Source organism: Buteo buteo, chromosome Z (assembly GCF_964188355.1).
Source record: "Buteo buteo chromosome Z, bButBut1.hap1.1, whole genome shotgun sequence".
Lineage (NCBI taxonomy): Eukaryota > Metazoa > Chordata > Aves > Accipitriformes > Accipitridae > Buteo > Buteo buteo.
The window spans coordinates 26,357,267-26,380,587 of record NC_134204.1 but is presented as its reverse complement, the minus strand read 5'-3'; the positions used below and the strand labels follow the sequence as shown (position 1 = coordinate 26,380,587).

At 38.1% G+C, this 23,321-nt stretch overlaps 1 protein-coding gene across 4 annotated transcripts in view; it reads right to left on the bottom strand.

Moving 5' to 3' along the window:
• AP3B1 (adaptor related protein complex 3 subunit beta 1) overlaps positions 1-23,321 on the bottom strand; it is a 163,666-nt gene that overhangs the window by 123,361 nt on the left and 16,984 nt on the right. For all 4 annotated transcript variants that reach the window (XM_075020946.1, XM_075020947.1, XM_075020944.1 and 1 more), the window contains exons 3-6: positions 21,879-21,953; positions 15,875-15,970; positions 13,489-13,649; positions 7,984-8,050 (exon numbers count right to left, since the gene is read on the bottom strand). In XM_075020946.1, coding sequence (XP_074877047.1) covers positions 7,984-8,050; positions 13,489-13,649; positions 15,875-15,970; positions 21,879-21,953 — 399 coding nt within the window. The remainder of the gene's footprint in view (positions 1-7,983; positions 8,051-13,488; positions 13,650-15,874; positions 15,971-21,878; positions 21,954-23,321) is intronic.

Genomic DNA, 23,321 nt, shown 5'->3' with positions numbered 1-23,321 from the left:
AATTTGATACAAAGAAATAGTGATACTGAAATACAGGAATTCTAAATACTTTTTTCAGTTCACATCAGTCACTCAAGTTTACAATAGGAATGCTGTCACTTGTGAATGCTTAAAAGATATTAATAAAAATTTGAACATACACTATGAAATGCAAGTGGTCCACCGGATGAACAAGCATTTTATTTCTGTGCAGAGTCCCTAGATTTACAAGTTAATACAGGAATTGCCATACATCGTGACACTCTTTAAGATCATGCCCCTCTCCCCATTACTGCATTTTTCAAAATTAGGCTTTTCATTTGAAAGGGGAAAAAAAAAAGTGAGAATGTAAGACAGATTGAAAATGCATTAGTAATAAAAGGATTTAACTGAGAAAATTTCCTAATGCTTTCTTAATAAGAGATTATTTTCTAGTTGACACTGTTTCCCCTATAGTATGATCCTACTATACATCTAAACATCAGCAGAACAGCTAATAATCTTTGTTTATTAAATGCTCAACATTCCATAAAAATATTTAGAATTAAAACAAAATGATCCAATCAGAATATAAAACCAAAAAATATTGGTTTCCAAAAAACAGTCAGTTAATTTCCATCTCACTGTGTCAATAGTAGCTTTTTGTATAAGGAGAAAATATAAATCACTCCAACAAAACTAGCAATGAGCTCATCAAATTCAAATGCTGCTTTCCATTTATGTATTTTTTATATTAAAGCAATAAACATGGTTCATTTGTCTTCCACTGGTTGCCACGTTTTTCTGTGCTGTTGCTATGAACTTCAGCCATTAGCTGTGCTCCAAGGTAAACTATATGAACCATCAACAAAAGTGACACCCAATCTATGGAGTTCATATTTTCTCCAGATTATCTATGCTAGTTGACAAGCTGGTAATGAAAAAAATCACACTAAGCAAATGGTTCCTCTAATAACAATAAATTTTCTATAAAATTATGAAGGGTACAAAACGTTTCCTTGCATCTATTTTGTCATGAATTCTAATTAACACTGCGAAAACCTGAGAGTGCTGGGTCATCACAAGAAGTACATCGAGGTTTGATTGATAATATAGTGCAAGTTGGCCTATGCTGCCAAGATTCCTCTCTCTTAAATTAATGGCCACCCCACCTGCCCTAATCATACAGCCCAAATGATATTCCCCTTCTTATTTCAATTTTCTGGACGCAAGGAAACTGGGAAAGATCAGTCATTTATCTTCTAATAGCTGGATAATAGATCTATCACAATAAAACATCTGCACAAACTCAGTGATTTTTTCTCCACAAAAGTGAAGCTTTTACCAACATTAAATCAATAAGTTAAGAAAGCATAGTCTTATCCACACTTTTGGGGTCTAAACTAAAATATCAACTTATTAACAGAAGCCTACTGTTGAAAAGTAGAGAGCCCAGCTTTCTTTCCCCATTAACCCCAAATACACTGCTTTAGTTTAAAAGATCAGTGTCTTCATTGCAAAGCCATCACCTATTCCTAGGACTATTTTTTAATCTAAGGGGTCTCACTTCGCAAGAATCTGCACTTCATCTAGTAACCATGCAGTCTGCAAAAGAAATGCCAAGACTGATGCGTTTGTATAGTCTTTTCACTCTCAAAATAGAATTCATATTAAGTTGCATCTGTTACACTGAGGAGTAAGTTATCACACCAAAATTTATTTAAACATCAGAAGTAGTTTACTGTGATTAAAATATTAAAGGAAAAAATATTATTTAAGCAGAGACTAAAGGAAAATTTAGCCTTTAGAAAAGAGCGTAAATCTTAATTAGCAATAAACAGATTCCATGCAACAAGCCAATTTACTGTCGCTCTTCACCCAAAACTTGCCTCTAGCTCTTCCCATATTGCTTCACAATAGAGGTTTCTGGGGACACAACATCAGGAGTACATACTTGGGAATCAAATCAGCATCTGCAAGTCTGGCCAACATGTTTTGAAATTTCTCTCTAACATTCTTCTGTCTTAGAAGATCTCAAAAGCAGTGCTGCACTCTGTACACTACCTGGTCCCAGAACAGGACCTATAATAGCATCAGCTATGATACAGCACAAAATATATGTAGCCACATGCAAACCCTGTTCTCTGTAGGGGGCTGAAAAAATTTTTTATCGTGCAGCACATGCATTTATATTTCCACACAAACATCATAAACCTTTCTTATAAACAGAGGTATCTGCCCAAACAAAATAAAATCAGATCAAAGTTAAAGACAGAAACCTGCAATAAATTCAGACATTTTTAATATGCCCAGCATCCATACAATTACATCCCAGCTACAGGTCTACATTCTGCCCTTTGGTTTTAGATGCAGCTTTAGATACACTTTGGGATACTTTAGTTAGACTGAAGAATGCAAGTCTCAAGTTCTTTTCACTTTACAGGTTTGGACAACAGACACGATTCCTTTTAAGTATCAACATGGATTTTTAAATTTTTTTTTTAACTGCTGTAACTCAGGTATCATTAATGAACTTGATTTTTATTGTTGCTTACACAATCAGAGTTGTAAAATACACAAGCTACAAACAAAACGCAGTTCTACAGTCCTTCACAGTATGCCAAAAGCAACTTAAGCAGCAAATCCTGCCTTAAACCCTATACCCCCCAAAGCTAGATCATCAGGCTTGTTAAGTGAATGGAAAAAATAGAATTAGAATGAAGTGATACAGAATCAACCAAAAAGAAAAAGGGAACTAGTTTCCTCTAAAATATCCAATTACACCTTCACACATGACTACGTGACTAGCTATATTACTTTCTGAGAAAATCATTTTAGCATAAAATACACACATGCTCTTATCTTCCTTTCTACATAAAATCATGTCAGCTGCTCAATTATCTAGAATTACTAGAAAAATAAAAGGAGCAAGCATTCATGTTTTTATACCTACTTATCAAAGTCTGAGGTAGTTTTTTCTGTAAAGCAAGGGTAAAAACATTACTAGGAGTTTCTTAAGTCTCTATAATAAAGTTACTTGTAAACATCTTATCTTTTTAAAAACTAAATACGCTTGCACAAAATCACAGCTTTGTTGATTCACTCTAATTCCCACTTAGCTATCCTTGAGGGTATGTTAACGATGGTTTGCACTTGGTAATTTTGCATCTTAGATTAACTGAGAGCTTGGCTTTTAATTGAATCTTCATGTTAAGTCACTTAAGGAGTAGAGTGATCTTTCATTTACCTCACCAGAAATTTTAATGAAGTACTGGGTTAAGGTTAGATCTCATCTTACTTTAAGTTTTGCTTACCTCAGCTTATATTAAAATTTACTACTGATTGAGACCTAAAAAATGAACACATTTTGTACAGTCTGATAAAATGGCTTAATTTTACTGTAGTAAAATTCCCATCCAGACAGTTTCTTGCTATTTCAAATGTAAAATGACTCTGACTAATTTAAATACATTGTGCCTTTTCTATGCAACATAAACTGCATTAATAATCCACAATAGCATGTTCTCTCTGAAAAAAAAAAGTCTGGTTCACATAAATTTAGAGGCATCTATGTTTAGTAGCTATTCTATCTCATTTTAATGCAGAGGTTATTTCAGCAAGTTTCAAAAACCCTGCCTGAGGCCAAATGGTTACAGAAAATAAACAAATTATGAGTAAAAATTTACTTTTTATTAAAGCAAAGTCTCAAACATCACTTGACCAACATTCAACTGTTACATACATCATTAATGTTAACATTTACACTCTACCTCCAAACATGTCTAAAACAAATGGATTAAGAAAAAAAAAACCTGAACAAAAATATCACATGGTGGATTTTCCCACATCCAGTAATTATATATATATAATGCATTATGGCTTGTCTGAGGTTTATCAGCCCTTAAGTACACAGAAATGCCAAAAGTAACCTGACGTTTCCATCAAGGGAAAACAACGTGGAGAACCACTAATGTTCAACAATTTCCAAAGTCACTAAGATTCTCCCACTCTGATAAGACACTATTTAATGAAAACAGCAACACCTTCCCAACAAACTAATCTAGTGACATCAGATTAAAACTGTCAGGAGATGACAAGTAATGATTAGTGTCAAGTAAACACTTGTGGTCCGATTTCCACACTATCCACCTACAAATTTCAGGCCATCTGACTGTCAAACAGGCAACAGAAGCTGCAAAAACCCGAGAACTACCATTAATCAAACACATGTATGTCATAAGGCTATGACAAAATGCTGTTGTTTTACAGCTCAGACCCATTTCTAGAATTCTGTGGCAACAAACCCGACAACTTTCTTTACAAAGACTGCAAAATATTTTCTAAAAGCTTTTGTCTTTATGTCATGATGGCTTTTGCCATTTTGTTATGTTTTATGTCGTGTCTTTTGTCTTTATGTTTACAGATGACAGACATCACCTACCTGGACTTGTGCAAAGTGTCTGATACTGTCCCACACAACATACTTGTCTCTAAATTGGAGACACGGATTTGACCAATGGACCACTCAGCAGATAAGGAATTGGCTGGATGGTTGCACTCAAAGAGTTGCGGTCAAAGGCTCGATGTCCAAGTGGAGAGTAGTGACAAGTGGCATTCCTCAGGGGCCAGTATTGGGACCAGCACTGTTTAACATCTTTGTCAGCAACATGGACAGTGGGATTGAGTGCACCCTCAGCAAGTTTGCCGACGACACCAAGCTGTGTGCTGTGGTTGACATGCTGGAGGGAAGGGATGCCATCCAGAGGTACCTTGACAGGCTTGAGAGGTGGGCCCATGCAAACCTCATGAAGTTCAACAAGGCCAAGTGCAAGGTCCTGCACATGGGTTGGGGCAATCCCAAGCACAAATACAGGCTGGGCAATGAGTGGATTGAGAGCAGCCCTGAGGAGGACTTGGGGGTATTAGTGCATGAAAGACTAAGTATGAGCCAGCAATGCACACTCACAGCCCAGAAAGCCAAGAGCATTCTGGGCTGCATCAAAATTAGCGTGACCAGGAGGTTGAGGGAGGTGATTCTCCCCCTCTACTCTGTCCTTGTGAGACCCCACATGGAGTACTGCGTTCAGCTCTAGGGCCCCCAACATAAGAAGGACATGGACTTGTTGGAGCGAGTTCAAAAGAGGGCCACAAAGATGATCTGAGAGCTGGAGCACCTCTCCTATGAAGACAGGCTGAGAGAGTTGGGGTTGTTCAGCCTGGAGAAGAGAAGGCTCTGTGGAGGCCTTATAGCAGCCTTCCAGTACCTAAAGGGGGCCTACAAGAAAGCCAAAGAGGGACTTTTTACAAGGGCATTTAGTGATAGGACAAGACTTTAAACTGAAAGAGGGTAGATTTAGATTACATGTAAGGAAAAAATTCTTTATTATGAGGGTGGTGAGACATGGGAACAGGTTGCCCAGAGAGGCTGTGGATGTCCCCATCCCTGGAAGTGTTCAAGGCCAGGTTGGATGGGGCTTTGAGAAACCTGGTCTAGTGGAAGGTGTTCCTGCCCATGGCAGGGGGGCTGGAACTAGATGATCTTTAAGATCCCTTCCAAGCCAAACCATTCTACAACAATTCTATGATGAGGAAAAACCAATCCACTTTATATCACAAGCTGTGGAGTCTGGGATGAAAAAGCACATGTTAATACTTGGTTTTGATTCAGAGAGTCCTGAAGAGAAATTTGTATGGTCCCTTTTTGGAATAATAATTCTTCATATCACCTTCTGAAAAAGGAAAACTTCTGAAGCTGAGATGTCTCAGCCCAGGGTGGAATTAGGTCTTGCTATGGAACAGACCAAGAGGAAACAGAAGGAGGAAAAAGTTGCAGCAGTCAACCATATTATGTCCCCAAAGACGTCCAGAAAACCCAATTCTAGGCCACCATTCTTAGTTTCTTGAATGTGCTGACAAAACAGCATAACTTTGACTATTGCTTCATAAATACAGTGTCCATTATTGAGTACCACAGGGGCACCAGAATCGTGGCACATGCTAAGCAATGAGCATTAATCCCCTTACAAGTAACTCCAAGTGTCAGGATCAGTGTGCTGGCAAAAAGAAGACCCAAACCTACTTTATACTTTTTTCCTCTAACTTTTTGTGAAAGTAAATGTGTAAATGACTAGTTGTTGGATAACTTGCCATTTACCATAAGCAATAAGGACTAGGAAACAGAGTGAAAACTCAAGGATTTTATTTTCCTGCCATAAGCAATAAAAAGAAACAAAGATGGCTTCTCAGCCCTTTATGCCTCCACAGGTATAAAGAATCTAATCTCACATTCACAGACTGCATGCGCCCCAAGAGCATGAACCACGAAAAGAAAATACAAAGAACCAGTCGGGGGGCAACTCCACAGAAGCACAAAGGCTTCTGACAAATGAGTACAAGTCAAGCACAGATGCAGTCAGGAGAACTAACTAAGTGATTTACTGTCTGCTGAGCCATTAAGCTCTGACATTCTCCTTCAGTAACCCTTCAGTGGAAGCTGCAAGATGTCTTTTAGCGAACAGCACCATTTATGTCCTGAACACCTGGACTGTGCTAGAACAACCAATGATACATTCCTGTGTGTTACAAAACCACTTGGCAAAGAGCAGATGAAGCAACACACTATTTGGTACCTCCTACTACTTTCATTTACTCAAAAAGGATTACATTCACTAAGTTAGTAATCTGAACAAGAGAATGTGTTAATTTACAACTCTGTTTTATCTTTGAAGTCTATCTTTGACTCCTTGCTCAATTAACTTTCCGGCTTAGACTTGGGAAATTTATTTGTAGGGTACAGGAAGAAAAATAAAGTGTATGACCACTGTGAGACATCCAGGAGTTCATGCAGAAAACCTGTACCTACATAGGGCAGCCAAAATATAACAGTGTCCTGGTTTCAGCTGGGATAGAGTTAACTGTCTTCCTAGTAGCTGGTACTATGTTTTGAGTTCAGTATGCGAAGAATGTCAATAACACTGATGTTTTCAGTTGTTGCTAAGTAGAGTTTAGTCTAAAGTCAAGGGTTTTTCAGCTTCTCATGCCCAGCCATCGAGAAAGCTGGAGGGGCACAAGAAGTTAGCACAGGACACAGCCAGGGCACCTGACCCAAACTGGCCAAGGTGTATTCCATACCATGGGACATCCCATCTAGTACAGGAACTGGGAAGGGGGGGCGGGGAATCACCGCTCGGGGACTAGCTGGGTGTTGGTCGGCAGGTGGTGAGCAATTGCACTGCGCATCATTTGTACATTCCAATCCTTTTATTATTGCTGTTGTCATTTTATTAGTGTTATCGTTATCATTATTAATTTCTTCTTTTCTGTTCTATTAAACCGTTCTTATCTCAACCCACAAGTTTTACTTCTTTTCCTGATTTCCTCCCCCATCCCACTGGGTGGGGGGGGAGTGAGTAAGAGGTTGCGTGGTGCTTAGTTGCTGGCTGGGGTTAAACCACGACAAACAGAAATGTTAAATTTACAGAAATTGTCCCAGGACATCGGGTTTAATTACCAGATTGGAAGTGGGGATATTTGCAAGAACAAACAAGAGCACAGCAAGCATCATTGTTTAACAGTTGTACACACTACAAGGCAGACTTACATCAACAGGCATACTGTGTATCGTACAGAAGTAATTTATTCTTAACAGTATCGCACACAAATTGAAATTACCTAGCTAATTTCCCAATGAAAAAGTGTTTATACATAGACACTTGTACACTGATTCATATCATCACATAACTTTCATTTTCAAAAGTAAGTTTAAAGAAGCATACATAAAAAACATGTTAACAAAAACAGATTAAGAATACCCATGATGCAAGTAAAATTACCAGTCTTATTAGAGGAGATGGTCACTATTACAGTCATAGTATAATGCATTAATACACAATGACACTTTTATCTAAAAACTTATAAAACCACATCAGCAAGGGTTAGGAAAGTGTATTATGTACTGCTGAATGACAGCCTCAGAAGTAAACTGTTTAAAAATATATGCATGTGTAATAGCATACTGTTTCTTACCGTACTTTTATCCTTCAAAAGCTTTTCTATCACTTCAATTAACATTTCCTTTTGCTCTGGATCAAGACTAGAAGGAAAAATAAAAATTCTTTTTACTCATTTAGTCAGACATATCCGAAATTAAAAGAGGTTAGGTTTGTTGAACTTCAGATACAAGCTGGGAACCAAGAGCATTGAAGAAACCACTTCCAGAAAAATCAAGTATTCCAAAGAACTGATTGTAAAAGAACTTGACTAAAAATAAAGTTAATCATGGAATACAAAACTGAATTGAAGGAATATAACATAAAGGTAATCTTTATAACCTAATTTTATACCACTTATGTGTGTTCTATAAGAATCTTAGTACTTAAACTCATAAAAATTTTAGGATTTAAGAAACATTAAGGCAGGCCAACCAATTAGGGAGAACTTGACTGAGCTTCAGATGTTAAGCCACAAGGATCTCACTCCTTTTGCAGAACAAAATTTCAGTATGAATGAATTCAACAGTGAATGAACATCAGGACAAAGCAGAACAATACCTTTATTATCTAATTATCAATATAATGCTTCAAGAAGACATTTAGTTAACTTCACTAATTTTAGTCAGAAGTATTGGAACTCAAAAATTTGGACATTGTATTCAAGTGTACCTATACAAAGTTCATGTGCAAGCTAATGAAAAATAGACTGCTTAAAGTCCTACATAAATAGTAGAAACAGAGGAAAAACAAAAGTTGCAAATAACAATCTTTGTACATCCTTTTCATATTCAAAGAGCAGAGAAAAATTTGCCAGGAACATCAATTACTGTCAACCTTGCTTCTTAGGTAGGTAAGGGCCAACTTTTCATTCCAGCTACTACTCCATCATGGATCTGTAGAGCATGGAAGAATTCAAAGCCAAGGCAGAAGAAAATACAAAAAAAGTAGGTACAAAGTGCCATACAGATGTGTAGTTCTATGCCTTTGAAAAGTCATTTCAATGTGGATACTATTGCAGATAAGTAAGTAAGTATTTGGTCATTGTTACACTTCAGTTTTAATGCTGAGTGATGAACTGCCCTAATGCACACAGTATATCCTTTCTAGCTACAGATTCACAAAGTGAATAACTAGCTGCATACTACTTTGCTAAGGCTCTAATACCTAGCACGACTAGAACATGCTAAATGGATAACAAAACTTTGTTAGAAGCCACCATTAGCATAAACAAAGCAACAGCATATTGTTCCATAAGTACTTTTATGATCACCTTTTGTTCCAACTTCTATTCTTGTCAAAAAAGGTTTACGGGATCTTCTGCCAAGAACCAAAACCCTCAGAGGAAAAGCCAAAAGTCTTTCTAATAGGCCTTATTTCAAATTTTGAAAGTTGGTATAATTTTTAAAGAGAGAAAGAAATGAGTCCTTGTTACTAAGAAACTTTGAAAAATATCAATTTTGTTATGTGATCCAGAAAATCTTCAGTAAGGGCTCTGATAACTGAATTCACATTCCTCCCTTTCCTCTTTACTGATGTTTCAGATGAGGAATGCAGCTTTCTTAGAGAGAAAATAAAAGAACAGGCTGAAGAGCTCAGAGTGATCTGCTCCCATTATGGTATCTACTAGTAATAGTATGGAATCTATTAATAATAGATTTTTATTTAATGTGGACTATTAAATGGGACTTTTGATGGGACTTTTTAAAAGTCCTTTTCCAAATCTCACTGAAAGTAAGTGCAAGTACACAGTAGAGTTTTCTATTGATAGACAGAAGATTCTAATAGCTTTGAAATGCACTCTAAGTGAAATAACCAAGAGATCTGACATTTTCAATGATAAAATTACTTCAATGTACCTAGCAAAGTTGATTGCATTGGGCACAAATGTTGCTGTTCACACTATGCCTGAAATTTTTTCTATTTGATGTGTAAGCTTCCCGCTGTTAGGACTGATCGAACCACTAATGAACAAGCTCTTCTAGGTCAGACATCCATCCAAACACCATGACACTAAATGCAAGGAAGACTGGAGTATTGAACCTACATCCAGATGTCTGACTGGAGCACTAACTAAATACAGGACTACCAAACAGGTAGAGAAGTCACAGAAACCAAAAAGTAAATGGAGTGTACAGGCACTATCAGAATAAACTGTTACTCCTTCTTACTCAAGTGCTTGCAGGAGGTGGAGAAATCAGATGTGGGAGAGTATATAAACTGTTGACTGATCTTCACATCAAAAATCTATCCCCTTCAGAATTCTGATTTTGACCAACTTCACAGCAAGTCTTCTGAAATTACTTGCTCATTACAAATAGGCCAAAAGACAGCCTTTCTACCAGTATGTGATCTATATTGCTGAATTGTGGGGCTACCAGTTGTGATCCTTGTTGAAAAGTCTGCTGAGACTGCCCATTAAAGACTCTTATTTGCAGGCAAGCCAACTGGGCCTGCCTGTGGACAGGTTAATTTGATAGCCTATTCACCAGTTCCCAGTACTGCTGCTTCTTCAAGTGATCCAGAAAACTACACTCTCTCCCTTGGTCCTGCGGTAAACCAGTGCTATCAGGTATGGCACTTGTACAAGTAAATTTTGAAAATGTGACGATAAAAGTTCTCATGCTTTCTATAAGCAGTTCCCAAATCCTACTACCAAGGACACAACTGTTAGTTACAACTCCGTTCACAAGTAACCATGAGCTTATTCTAGTCCAGGTAAGGTGGAATTTGCAGCTACAGCAGTTTGAAAACTTGCATTATGATGTCTAGGATGTTTGCATGAAGTGAAAACTTGTGAAGGATGTACAGGCCCTCTAAACCATTAAGGTAACCTTTATAGAATGTCAATTTCATTAGTTTTCCTTTGCTATGTGAGCTAGGCATCCATTTTACTACCAGTCAGTAATTTATGGAAACTAGAAAGGAGTGAGGCCAGTTTCTCCAGATTATGTTGCTCAATTTTTTTAGGATAAACCCTATCTTTTTGTGGTACGTGCAAGGATGATTTCAAAATCTTGCCACTGACATCATATAAGCATAGGATACCATATGAACCAGAGATAAGAAAAAACACAAGTTATATTTGCAGATGCAATCATATCTGGAGATTGGATGAAAGATGGATAAAAGGTCTTACAGTAATCAAATTAGATTTCACCATCTGCCAGTTTTTCAGCAATCACCAATGAACTCTTTAATCTGGACTAGTAAAATAAAATTTGCCTGTCCTGAAGAGAAGAAATGGGAGCATCAATTTAAGGTAAAATTTCGTGGACTAGCCTGCTGTCCAGATACTGCTGCACCCTGCTGGCACCAATAGACCATTACTGCCAAACTCCTCCAAATAGTTTTGATACTATCAGGAAATCAAAGCATATTCTGTGTATGGAGAATAATTCAGGCCAACAAGACTTTTCTGTGCTGGAACCCGATGCTAACAAAAAATAAACTATTCAAATAGCAGGAAATGACTAAAATCCATTCCCTCTTGTTAGGTTAGATGATAAAAGGCTTCTCTGCATACAGAGGAGTACAGAGGTGGGGGAAACTCCAATACCATCTTGACCCAGCTACTCCCAGAACCATCACATGAAAGCACTCAGCATATTAAAAAAAAAAAAAAAAAAAAAAAAAAAATCACCAGAAGGAAGGAGCCCCAGCTCAGGTTCTTCCAAAAGCTGCCATGGAAAAGCCATCAGCATTATAGTCCTAAAATGAACCTATCATGACAGAGAGGCTCTCCAAAGCACCTTTCAGACTTAGGGGTGTTACTAGCTACAGGGCTATGAGACTTACTATGCAATGCCAGAAAGAGCATTTTGGGATTATACAAGACTTACTATGGGATGTTTATGGGAGAAATTAGAGGCAGGGAAAGGGAAGGTTCTAGATGATTTCAGGAGGAACAAGCATAGGAATATAGAGGGATAGGTACATAGAAGGAGCCAGTTGTATGTAAATGCTTTGCTGCTCAGTATGCTTGTCTGGCCATGCTCTGTACCTAATAACCACAGTCCGTTCTGCCTTCTCATTAAATTCTATTTCTAACTATTTTCCTGGGTGAGACAGTCTCTATTCTGTGTGCATGTGCAATATGGAGATCTAAACTCCAGCAACTGGAGTCAGGCCATGGGTTATAGGGACCTGTATAGCTGCAGCACTAGCAATTGGAGTAAGTATATATGTCAGTGTGTGATTGCTGGAGACTATCAAGCCAGACTAGGTGCCTTGTGAAGCCAGATATTGAAGTGAGGCCATAGGTCTGGGCTGGACATGTGTGTGTGTCTCTGAGTGAAACAACTGGAGATTTTGGCTACCAGAGGGACCAGGGCATCCAGGCAAACTATTGGAAAGACTGTAAGGCCTGGAGGTTGACTGAGATACCCATTTGTGCGTCTCAGTCTCTCTGTTCCTCTTCCCTCTTCCTCTCTACTCAGCAGGAGACAACTGGAGACAAGGGGATATAAGGGTCATTTACTGCATAGTCTGAGTGTCTAAATCCAGCTACTGTGGGATTCATAGCATCTGAGTGAAGGGTGTGGGCATGTGTGCATCTGACCCAGGGGGTCTGTAACAGCAAGTGCAGTGGGGTTGCAAGCATCGTGCGCTTTTACATGAAAGTGCAAGTGACTGGGGAGACTGGGGATATAAGGCCAGTTACTGGAAAGACTAAGCATCTAGGACCATTACTGGTGGATCCATATTGTACATACACAGGTCCACTAATGGGTCTGCATCCTGATCAGCCAGAGCGTGCAACAGGATAAGGCTGTTGGTGCCAGTTTTGTCTGCATGAGTGCTGTTTTCTGTCTGTGCTGATCTGTATAGCTGGCTGCATGCATATATGTTGTATATGTGTGTATGTGCCCATTAGGAACACACGCTCAGCCTCACTACTGGTTGGTCTGAGGGGGCATGGAACTGCAGCAGCCTCAGGCTACCTGATTCGGAACCCCTAACACCTCTCACCCTCCTCTTTTTGGCATAGGCAAAATAAAAGATAAGTAGTAGAATAAATGTCTGCCGTTACTTTGGAAAGGTACAGTTTCTCTTTCCCCCACCTGTGTAAACTAGTACCCACCTCTTCGTAAGAACTCTTCCACAACAAGAATTTCTGAAGAGGAAAGAAGAAGATTTGGATTTGCATAGATAAACTTTGTATGAGTTAGTATTCGTCACCTGTACTGCAAACTACAGCAAATGCCTTCAGAATGAAAGATACAGACACTAAACACAGAAATCTTTGTTTCTGAGAATACCCATCGAAACAGTTGCTACACAGATGACAAAAACTGGTATATTAAAAACAAAAGATAGCATATTAGTTTCTTTTTGTACCTCTTCATAGTTATCCTGTTATTCTAGCAGGAGACTTGCCTGCATTCCAATCAAATCAGTTGAGTGACGGAATGTGTACACACTTTATACTTTTCAAGAAATAGATCTTATATCTGAGAGACACCAATCCCACAGTAGTCTTAATAAACGTAGCCCATAACTATCTTAGAATTGCTTTTCAGTGTTTGTCAGAATCACTTACCTGTACAGTTTTTGGATTGCATGGGCTGCATTCTTCCTCACATAAGGCGATAAATCAGAAGATGCTTCCTTAATAGCAAGCATCATAATAGGAACAATAATTGGGACACGGATACTGGATAAAACTCTTAAAGCACTTGCGCGGATCAACTGATTAGGATCCTAAAGATGGGAGAGAAGGGGAGAAATAAAATAAGATAGTGCAGAAATGCATCATTAAATTCTCTGCAGTGTTTACACTCATTAGTGACCACACATTAAAACATGTAAATTCATCTGACTATCAGTCAGGCTTGCAAGGCCACACTAATAAGAAAAAGTGCTAAACATCACACTAGAAACCTTCAACAACCAAAAAAAGTTAAAGAAAGTAAGAAAGAAAACATTGAAATATTATTAAAATCTGGAAATCTGGAAAACATTAACATAATTCACTTGCCCAAGTAAAATATGGGAATGATGGATAAAAAAAGACTAAAATTTTATTTAATGACCTGAAACATTTTCTGCAATCCAAGCGGAATTCAGATATTCTGAAAAACACACCTAGCTCAGTTTTATTACTTAAATGTAAGAACTGTCAAATGAAAATGTGGTTCTCATTTACGACACTCCTACTCAAGTTCTTGATAATACATCCATTTTATGCTTTACTGCAAGATATAAATGGAAGCCAGTAACAAAATGAATTTTCTTAAGAATGTGTCAAAATATTAAGCTAAATGTTTTGAGACTTTCTTCTATTTCCTACCCTCCCTTCTTTCATCCCAGTACTTGCTCCCTTTTTGTAGTGCTAGGGTTAGCTTGGAGATCCAACAATAGCACAAAACATCTGTATTTGGAGGAACTGTTATGTAAACCTTGTCCATTAATCCTGGGCTTACAACACATGGGAAAAATATTGCTTAATCAAGTAAATCCTCTAAAGTCTAGCAAACTGAAATTGCAGCAGCATTAATTCAGTGTACTGTCTACCAGAAGGGCAATTCCCAAAGAACGTTTCTCTCAAGGACTGGGAGTTGGCAACATGGGTTTTCAGACTGGTATTACTTAATAATCAGTTCATCTAAACTCTCAAAATTCCTACATCTTAGCAGCTTCTGAGTACTAAGTATCTGGATGGTGAAAGCACTTACTTTGACAGTTTTTGGAAAAACTGCTTGCTCTTACCAGAACATCTCCAATCAGACAAGTTTAATATACATTTAAAAGTTCTTCCTAAAGAGGGAGAAAAAATCTCCACATATAAAGCCAAATTATAATCTTCATTACAAAATCAGAAACAAAACGTTATAAAAAATGAACAAAGAGAATTAATTACATTTGCCTATCTTCCATAGCAGGCTTAGTAATTTCCTTAGTTGCTGAAAATCTCAGCTAGCTTGGAGTCTAGTTCCTTGCCACAACACCACTTCTTTTTGAGCTACTCACAGCCACAACATTTGAGTTATCCCCTCTCCTTTAGTTCCCACTATCCACAGCTTTTTAAAAAGCTATGCCATGAAATCTGTTCACTGTATACATATCTCATTAAAAATACAGGATACAAAGTCATTTCAATTTTAGCTTTTCATGGCAGTCACAGATAGTAAAGGTAGTACACATGACGTTGAGATAAAAGCTAGAAGGAAAGGGGCAGAACGCTCTCTAGTCGGTTGTGGGATGCTCCTACAGTTGCACACCTGGTGCTCTGTTTGCAACATTTTCCAACAAGATGCAAGGTCTGGGTCAGTGACATGACAGAAATTCATTATGAACCTGAAGGAGCCTTACAAGAAGCGTAAAAGAAAAAAAACAACCTTCTCTTATTATAAAAACTGGCCAAATTTAAGGACAGAGACGTAGTAATCTTTCTTTTCTCCATGGTCACACACTTCAAAAGCAATCCTAATCTTTGTTCTCTAATCCCATTCCCCATGGTGATCTGAATTTGAAATAAAACAGTACAAAAACCTATTTCTTCAGTGCTTTTTTATTAAAAGTAGCATGTGCAACACATTGAATATTTTAATTCAGGTACTACTAGCTTCCTCATGTTCCAATTCTCTGTTGTATACAAAGATCTATGTGTAAAACGAACACAGGTGGTTCGGGGTAATAACAGTGTCTTCTTTCTACATCCATAAGCTACCTTGGAAAGTGAAAAGGCATTCCAGAAATTAAATGTTGAGCATGTGAATTTGAGAGCACTGATCTGCTGCTTTTCTTTAGTGAAGTAATTTTACTTCATGCAGGCTTAGCTCCTTGATGAGGTTTGAAGTAGCACAAAAAACTCTGTCAATGATATAACTTGAAACTACTTTATCAGATGCAGATTTACACAGATATTTTAGTTGTGTGATACCAGCTCAGAATTCTCTATGAAATGTTGTTTAGTAGTCACTCACTTTTAAAGCACGCTGGAAAGTACTGATGGACAATAATGCTAGATCTTGCTGCTCCTCTGCGTATCGCATCAGATAAACATAAACAAGCTTTTTTATCTGAAAAGAAAAACAAAATGAACTCATTATCAGAAAGTTTTAGAATTCTATAAAACTAAGTCCTAGATTGCACATTCATCAACATTTTCTTCTTTGAAGGAAGAGTTAATACAACACTGGAGTACTCACATGCTTCTCAAATGTCTTATGAATTACTCTAATTCTTTTAATAGAAGCTCCCTGAGGTGCTGCAATATTACCTAACTAATGATACAGTCAGATGAACGCTAATAACACAAATACTGCTTTATATTATCAACTAGTAAATAAAAGACTTGAATAATCTAAGAAGTTGACATGTGACAACTGACCATCTCAGCATCTGTCATGTTATTTTCCTATGGAAAATAGATTAAACTCCATTAGCCAAGGATTTCAACAAGTCCATTTTACTTTACCCTGAAACTCAAAATCAATTACTTTAACACATTTGAAAGAGAATACAACTTCCAGCTGAAGTATGGTAACTTACACTATTTAAATCTGATTAAAAGAACACTTCTGACTACGTCTTGGACAAAAGCAAAGGGTATTAGATCCACCTTTGCCTGACTACAAGTATTCAAAAGATGTAGCCAATATAAGCATGCTACAAAGGATGCAATGTTCAAAGAATGAGAAAACCTTAGTATGATTTGGGGGGAGGAGGGTATTCAATTTAGTTCACTTTACCCCCTCATGGCCACTGTATGCCCAGGAAGCAGCGAAAACATTTTTTACATTTGAGTTGTAAACTGACTATTGAGGTTTATAATGGAAAATTCTGAAAGACCCTCAAGTACAGCTATGCTATAATTACTGTCACTATCAGAAGATGTATCTTTGTTCCAATTCTGACAAAAAGCATAATATTAAAACACAGAAGGTTACACCATACTAAATTATTCTCTGTTCAGCTATAGACGAGCAGCAATCAACATTGGCCACAAGAGGCCTATGCACTGAATGACTGCAGGTGTGCAAAGAAAGCCTTCTTTCCTTGAAACCACTCTTTGACTAGAAATGGAAGCACTTAAAGCTTCGTGACTACACTATTCTTTTACCATTTACATTCATTCAATGTTAAAATGCTCCTCTCTGTAAAACTAATCATAACAGGGGCACATTAAGCTTGAGGAACACAGGCAGATTTGTTTAATTAGTTTATCAATGTAAGCACATCAAACTCCATGAATTATTGACCAAGACTTATTTTTGTTCTGTATCACCAATTGTTTATTAGGTCACTTTTTGTATCCTTACCATCCATGACATGATGCATGTACTCAAGTTGAGGTCAGCATGTACTTATAAAAACAAAAATCACAAGGCACTTCTGTAAACAGTAAGACACCCTTTGCTTCTCTTAAAACAAATGAATGTGTTCTACTGGTTTTTCACTTCCATTTCCCTGTATCAGAACATTCAGCCCTGATTAAAAAAAAACCCAGCAGCCATTTCTGGGCAGGAAAGTCACTCGGGGACAAAGTCACTCAGATGAACTGATGTATTTTATGCTACTGCATTGTAGCAATTTGTACGGACAGATTTGTGTAAGAATTCTTAAGGACAGGGAAAAAATTGACAAAACATTTTCTGAAAACAGTATCGGGATCAATGTACTAAGAATCTGATTTAACCCAGTAATTTGTCATCATTTCAAAAGCACCCTAAAAACCGGACAATGATAAAGGTTTCCAAGACCCAGAAGTGCTAACTAGATGGCTTTAAGTATAGCTACATTATGACCTAAACTTGTCATCTAACTAACCTTGATAAATTAGTCAGCTGGCTTTACTGAATGCCCTGATCTCTTTTCAGTTTAGCAATCTCCTCCCTCACAAGTAGGTTAGCACTAAGTAGTGGAAAAATAAGCAATGAGGGAACTTTAACTACAGCACAGAGGAAGACATGTGAATGCACATAACTATCTATTTGTTTTAAAATATAAGAAAAGGCCCATAAAATAGAAGCAGTGAAAGGCTTTTCCTAATTAATGTTATGTGATGAAACCTTGTCTGCATACCCACAAAGGAGCACAGAGATACAAGGGGGGTGGAGGGGTGTTTGCAAGTAATACCCTGCCCTAGCTTCTCCCGAGCCCACAACAGGAACCATCAGCCCAGAGGTGCAGAGAGACACAGTAGTAGGAAGGAATACAAATTTAGGACTCAGAGGATAGGACACCCTGCCAGGACCCTCCTAGGACCACCTGAAGAGAGCCTCAGCTCCCATGTCCACATGTTAAACCCATCAAGGGTCAACACCTGAGCACCTTTCAGACTGAGGGGCTTTTCTGTGTACAGGTATGGGATGCAGATGAAGAGTATTTTAGGATTGCACAAGAGACTTATCATGGGATGTTTTGGGGAGGAATCAAAGTGAAGGAAAAGTAGAGGGAATCGAAGTGATCTGGGTAGGAACAAGTAGGGGAAAATATAGAGATAAGCAGATAAAAATGTCTGGACACATCTAAACAGTTTGCTGGTTTGTACAACTCCCTGTCCATGGCCTGCACTTGATCAGCACAGCCTGTTGTATTTTCTCAGTAAATTCCATTTTTAACTATTTTCCATGGTGAGGTAGTCTCTATTCGGTGTTAAGGTGCACGTATGTGCCAGCAACTACGGTCAGGCCACAGGCTGGAGGGCCCATGTGTCCATGGGCACCAGCAACTAGACAGACCAGAGTGAGGGGACTTAAGTGCAAATCCAGCAACTGGAAAGGGACCTCAAGTCATAAGGGCTCGTACATCCATGGTGGCCAGCACCTGGAACAAGTGAAGGTCTGGCTGCCAGCACCTGCACTGGGAACACAGGCCAGGGGGCCCATGGACTGAAAAGACTGGCGTATATGAAACCAAGCACAAGCCCATGTGTCTGTGGTGCTAGTGACTGGAATAGGTGCAGCTGTACCAGTGGATCAAGCTGCACTAGCTGGTGAGTAGGTGAAATGGCCTGGGAAGGAGGCAGGTTAAGGGTGTGAGCATCTAAGGGTGAGACCACAGAAGTTGGCTATGGCATAGACCAGGGGAGCCCCATTCAGCTGCCAGCAAAACCAGATGGTCTGTGGGTGTCTAGAGGCAAGAACCATGCGTTTGTGTGCATCTCTTCAAGGGCACAACCACAGGGGGTTGGCTAGAAGAGGACCAGGGGAGTTCTGGACAGGTCCAGTTGTGTGCGTGCACATGTGCACACATCTGTGTGTCTAAGGGCAAGACCATGATGGGTAGCTACTGGGGGACCAGGGGAGTCCTGGTTTACATGTGTTCATACGCATACAACAGTTCATACCAGCAACTGAAACAGTGCTGCAGCCACAGGGGCTCATACGTCCAGGTACCAGCAACAGGAGTGACTGGGATCCAGGGGTCAACCCCTGGGCAGACCATGTCTGAGCCCAGCTGTTGAATGGATCCACACTGTACATACGTATGTATACATATATTCCCACTAGCAGACCTTCATCTTGAATGGCCAAGCTGCTGGTGCTGTCTGTGTTCATGTGAATACCCCGTGTCAATTTATGTGCCTGCCTCTACATATGTATTTCTTTTGCGTGTATATACAATTGCACACCTATCAGCAATATACTCCTAGCCTCATTACTGGTTGGGCTGGAAGCCTGGAGCTGGGGCGGTCTTGCCTCTGTTGGGCTAGTGGTTCCAGCCCTAACAGTTAAAAGCACTCAAGATAAATAATACTGTCCAAGGCACTCCTCTTTAGCGTAAGGTATCTCTGTTCAAAACTGGACTTAGAGTACCCATAACTTACAAACACAAGTTAAAGAGGAAGAGAACATTTAACTAGTCTGATTCCTTGCCCCATTTCCTTTTATCACTTATTATTAAAAATATAGTTACAATTTCTAAAATTAAGTACAGTAAGTTCTGAAAGACTCTGAATTGTCATATTTGCACACTTACGTCTCCTTAACTTACCAGAGCTCAGTATTTGGCCTCAGCCAAATATGGGCATTCTTTCAAAGAATGGAAAAAACAAAGTTTTAAAATAGTAGCTAAATAAGAATAGCTTCTTTAAAGCTAAAATTAGACTCAAACTTGACTATTACTTTCCATCCATGTAAAACAAGGAAGAAAACAGACATATATGTGAACTGCTACATCGCAGCACAGTAGAGAGAGACAGGAGTTTGCTGAAGTCGTTACTGCAGGAAATATAACCTTCAGTGTCATAAGCCAGGGAAAAAGCAACTTTCTGTTCCCATTTATAACAAAGGCTGAAGTACGTATTTCTAGGAGAGGAGGGAAAAATTTGAGCATGCATTCAATTGAATGTTCTTCTTAAAACCCAGTGCTTCAAACCACTATTTCCTGCATTTTTCCAAAATTACGATCCTGTGCAGTAGGAAGTAACTAATATCACCACATGCCCACTCTGCTTTCCTCAAACTGATACTAGTTGGTCACTATGCAGTCTTGAACTACAAACTTACAGATGGGATTTTCATCCAGATTTCATTTGTCAAGTCAACTATAGTACTGGTAATGTGCATCAGAGTAACATTTTTTTAATAAAACCTCTGGCTGGGCAACTTTAATGCAGATGCTGCTTTAGATTTCCTCGAGCTACATAGTAAGCCTGTGGATTTAAACACATTATAGTTAAACGCAATCTCCACTTTTTAACTTCCTAGAAATTTGAATTTTCACTAGTCCCAAGGTGGATTTTTTTTTCTTTTTCTTGCTTTCCTATTAAGGAACAAAAAGATACAGAAGCAAGCTACTTTGTGCATCTAACACCCGATATTGGGGCAAGAACAGACACTTATGCCGCTAAAATAAAATGGATGGTAAACAGCCTGAAGGAAAAACTTATATTTCTGCTATTTTTTTTTTATCTACAGAAATCCTGAAACCTATTATTAAACACATCATCTTTTAAATTAAAAAGTCACACAAATTAGTGCAAATTGAATAAATTTAGACAAGCAACTTGTCTCAAGAAATTAACTACTATCGCAGATGATTCTGACTCAGGTCCTTCATCAGCTGTTTCTATAGGAAGTTTAAATTGTTCTTGTCTGCCCCTTCATATACTCCTTTCGTAACTCTTCATACAAAATAAATGAGTAAGGTCATATTCCCAAGATATGTGTATGGCTTTGCTTTAAAGTCTCCACATCTTGCAAAACATAAAAGTAACATGAAGATTTCAGATTACACTGCAAAAATTTCTTCTCTGCTCAAGATGGGACCTATTCCCTGCCCCAGTCACATCTCTCCAAAAGATTGAGATTTGAAAGCTACTTTTCTGTAATCTTCTGGAATCACAGGCATTCATGTTAATAAAGCATTAAACAAATTCTCTAAACTAAACTATCAAAAGAATCAACATCTAAGTATTGTGAAATAAAAAATTATTTTAAACACACTTCATCAGTAACATCACATTTTGTCTAACCATGAATTCATGACTTGTTTAACTACGTTGAAAGTGATCTCACTCTGCAATCCTAACACTGACACACTCCTTTTATAAATATACTACATGATTAGAACAGTGAAAACTTTTTCACCCAACCCTTACCTCTCAGCCTTGATCTGCAATAGACATTTTCAAACACAATGTAGCATAATCCCTACTCAAACTTTGCAAGCAGTGCCACACCCCAAATAAACTATAGTACCTCTTCTCAAAATTACCAACACACACTTCCACAAACTTTCCCTAATCAATCAGTTTTTTAAATGTAAACAGTTATTATTGCTCCCTCCAAATCACCCAGTAGGTTTCCTTTATTTACACATTAAACTATTACCATAATGCTGTCATTGAAATTAAACCCTGAGAAATTCTATTAAAAAATACTAGAGATTTTATGATTTATGTTGAAGTCAGATACAATCAGATAAAATTTTCATAAACAGATCTTCCATAACAGTATGCTTAATGAGCTACAGGAATACCTCAATATTTTTACTGGCAACATTCTTCACAACAGCAGGAAACAGCTCAGAAGCATTTTTGCCCTTTGCAATCATCTAAGAAAAAAAAAGAGAGATAGACAATTCTTAGTAATGTAAGAATATAATCTGTTGGTTTTGTTTGTCTGGTTTGTTTTTGTGTTTTGTTGTGTTTGGTTTTTTTTAAAGAGACAAGCATTTATTCCATATCAGTATTTGAAACCTGATTTCTATGAAGTCAAGGATAAAGTCTGATTTTTTTGTTAACTATCAGACATTACAGGATACTATTCATACAATGAAACCCCACAGTGCTGGCTGGTTACGAGTTTGGGAGGTGGAATCAATGAACTGGACTTTACCACATTAGACTGCAAATCATTTTTAATGCTTTAAGAATTACTTAAAACAAAGATCTTGCTAATCTGAAAAGCTTTACATAATTACCTTTTAGGAGCTGCTATCCAAAAGAAAACAACAACAAAAAAAACCAACAAAAAAAGAAGTTACACAAGTTTAAGTCCTGTTCCTTTTCCCTGAACAATCTCGGTGTACAACAAAGCCAAGAGAAAAAAAAAACAAACAGAAAAAAACCCATCACACTTTAAAAACAAAGCAAGGTTGTTTTCCATAGCACGTTAAACACAAAAGTCCTTAAAGTGCTTATACAGAACAAAAACAAAAAACAAGGTAAAAGCAAGATCAGTCAATACACTGTGGGTTGTTTTTTTTTTAAAAAAAGGAAGAATGTTTTCACATTTCATCTTGGAGAAATCTGAAACTAGGGCATGCAGTAAACAATAAAATTGTCTCAAAAAAGAGCACAAACAACAAGAACCTTGTTTAGCTTCAAGCCTTTTATGAACAGCTTAAGAAGTTATTTATAAGAAACCAAGTATATTAGAAGAAATAAAACACTTCAGTATACACCACAGCTGCACAACTCGTCTTGGATCTAATTCCAGCAGTGTCTGCCTGTATGTCATGTCCGAGCTGAAAACCCTGGAATTTCGTAAGTGTGTTATATCATTACAGTGTTGCCGAATAGAGACTCAGAGCACCCCCAGTTATGGTGAAGGGCAGGATCCAGTCAGCCAAACATCAAGCTAATCAGAAGGAACAAGTGCTCACTAAGACAAGCAAATGTGCAGGGATCCAACACAGGAACAAGAGTTCCACAACTGCAGGTACTGCTGTTCACAGCCATCCCACATTTCCACCATTACTCAACATTATACAGCTGATTAAACTTCACATTCCTAACTCACAGGTCTGTCTGTGTATTTCATTGATCAAGCACATTAAAGGCATAAAGAACTAGGATCTCATGCAACAAAAGCAAGAAAACACAAAACCAGGAAATACCTTGACAAACTGTAGAGTCAAAGAAGGTTAGAAGAAAGACACTAGGAGAAGAAAGAAGGTAGTTGCAGTTCAAGCTATAAC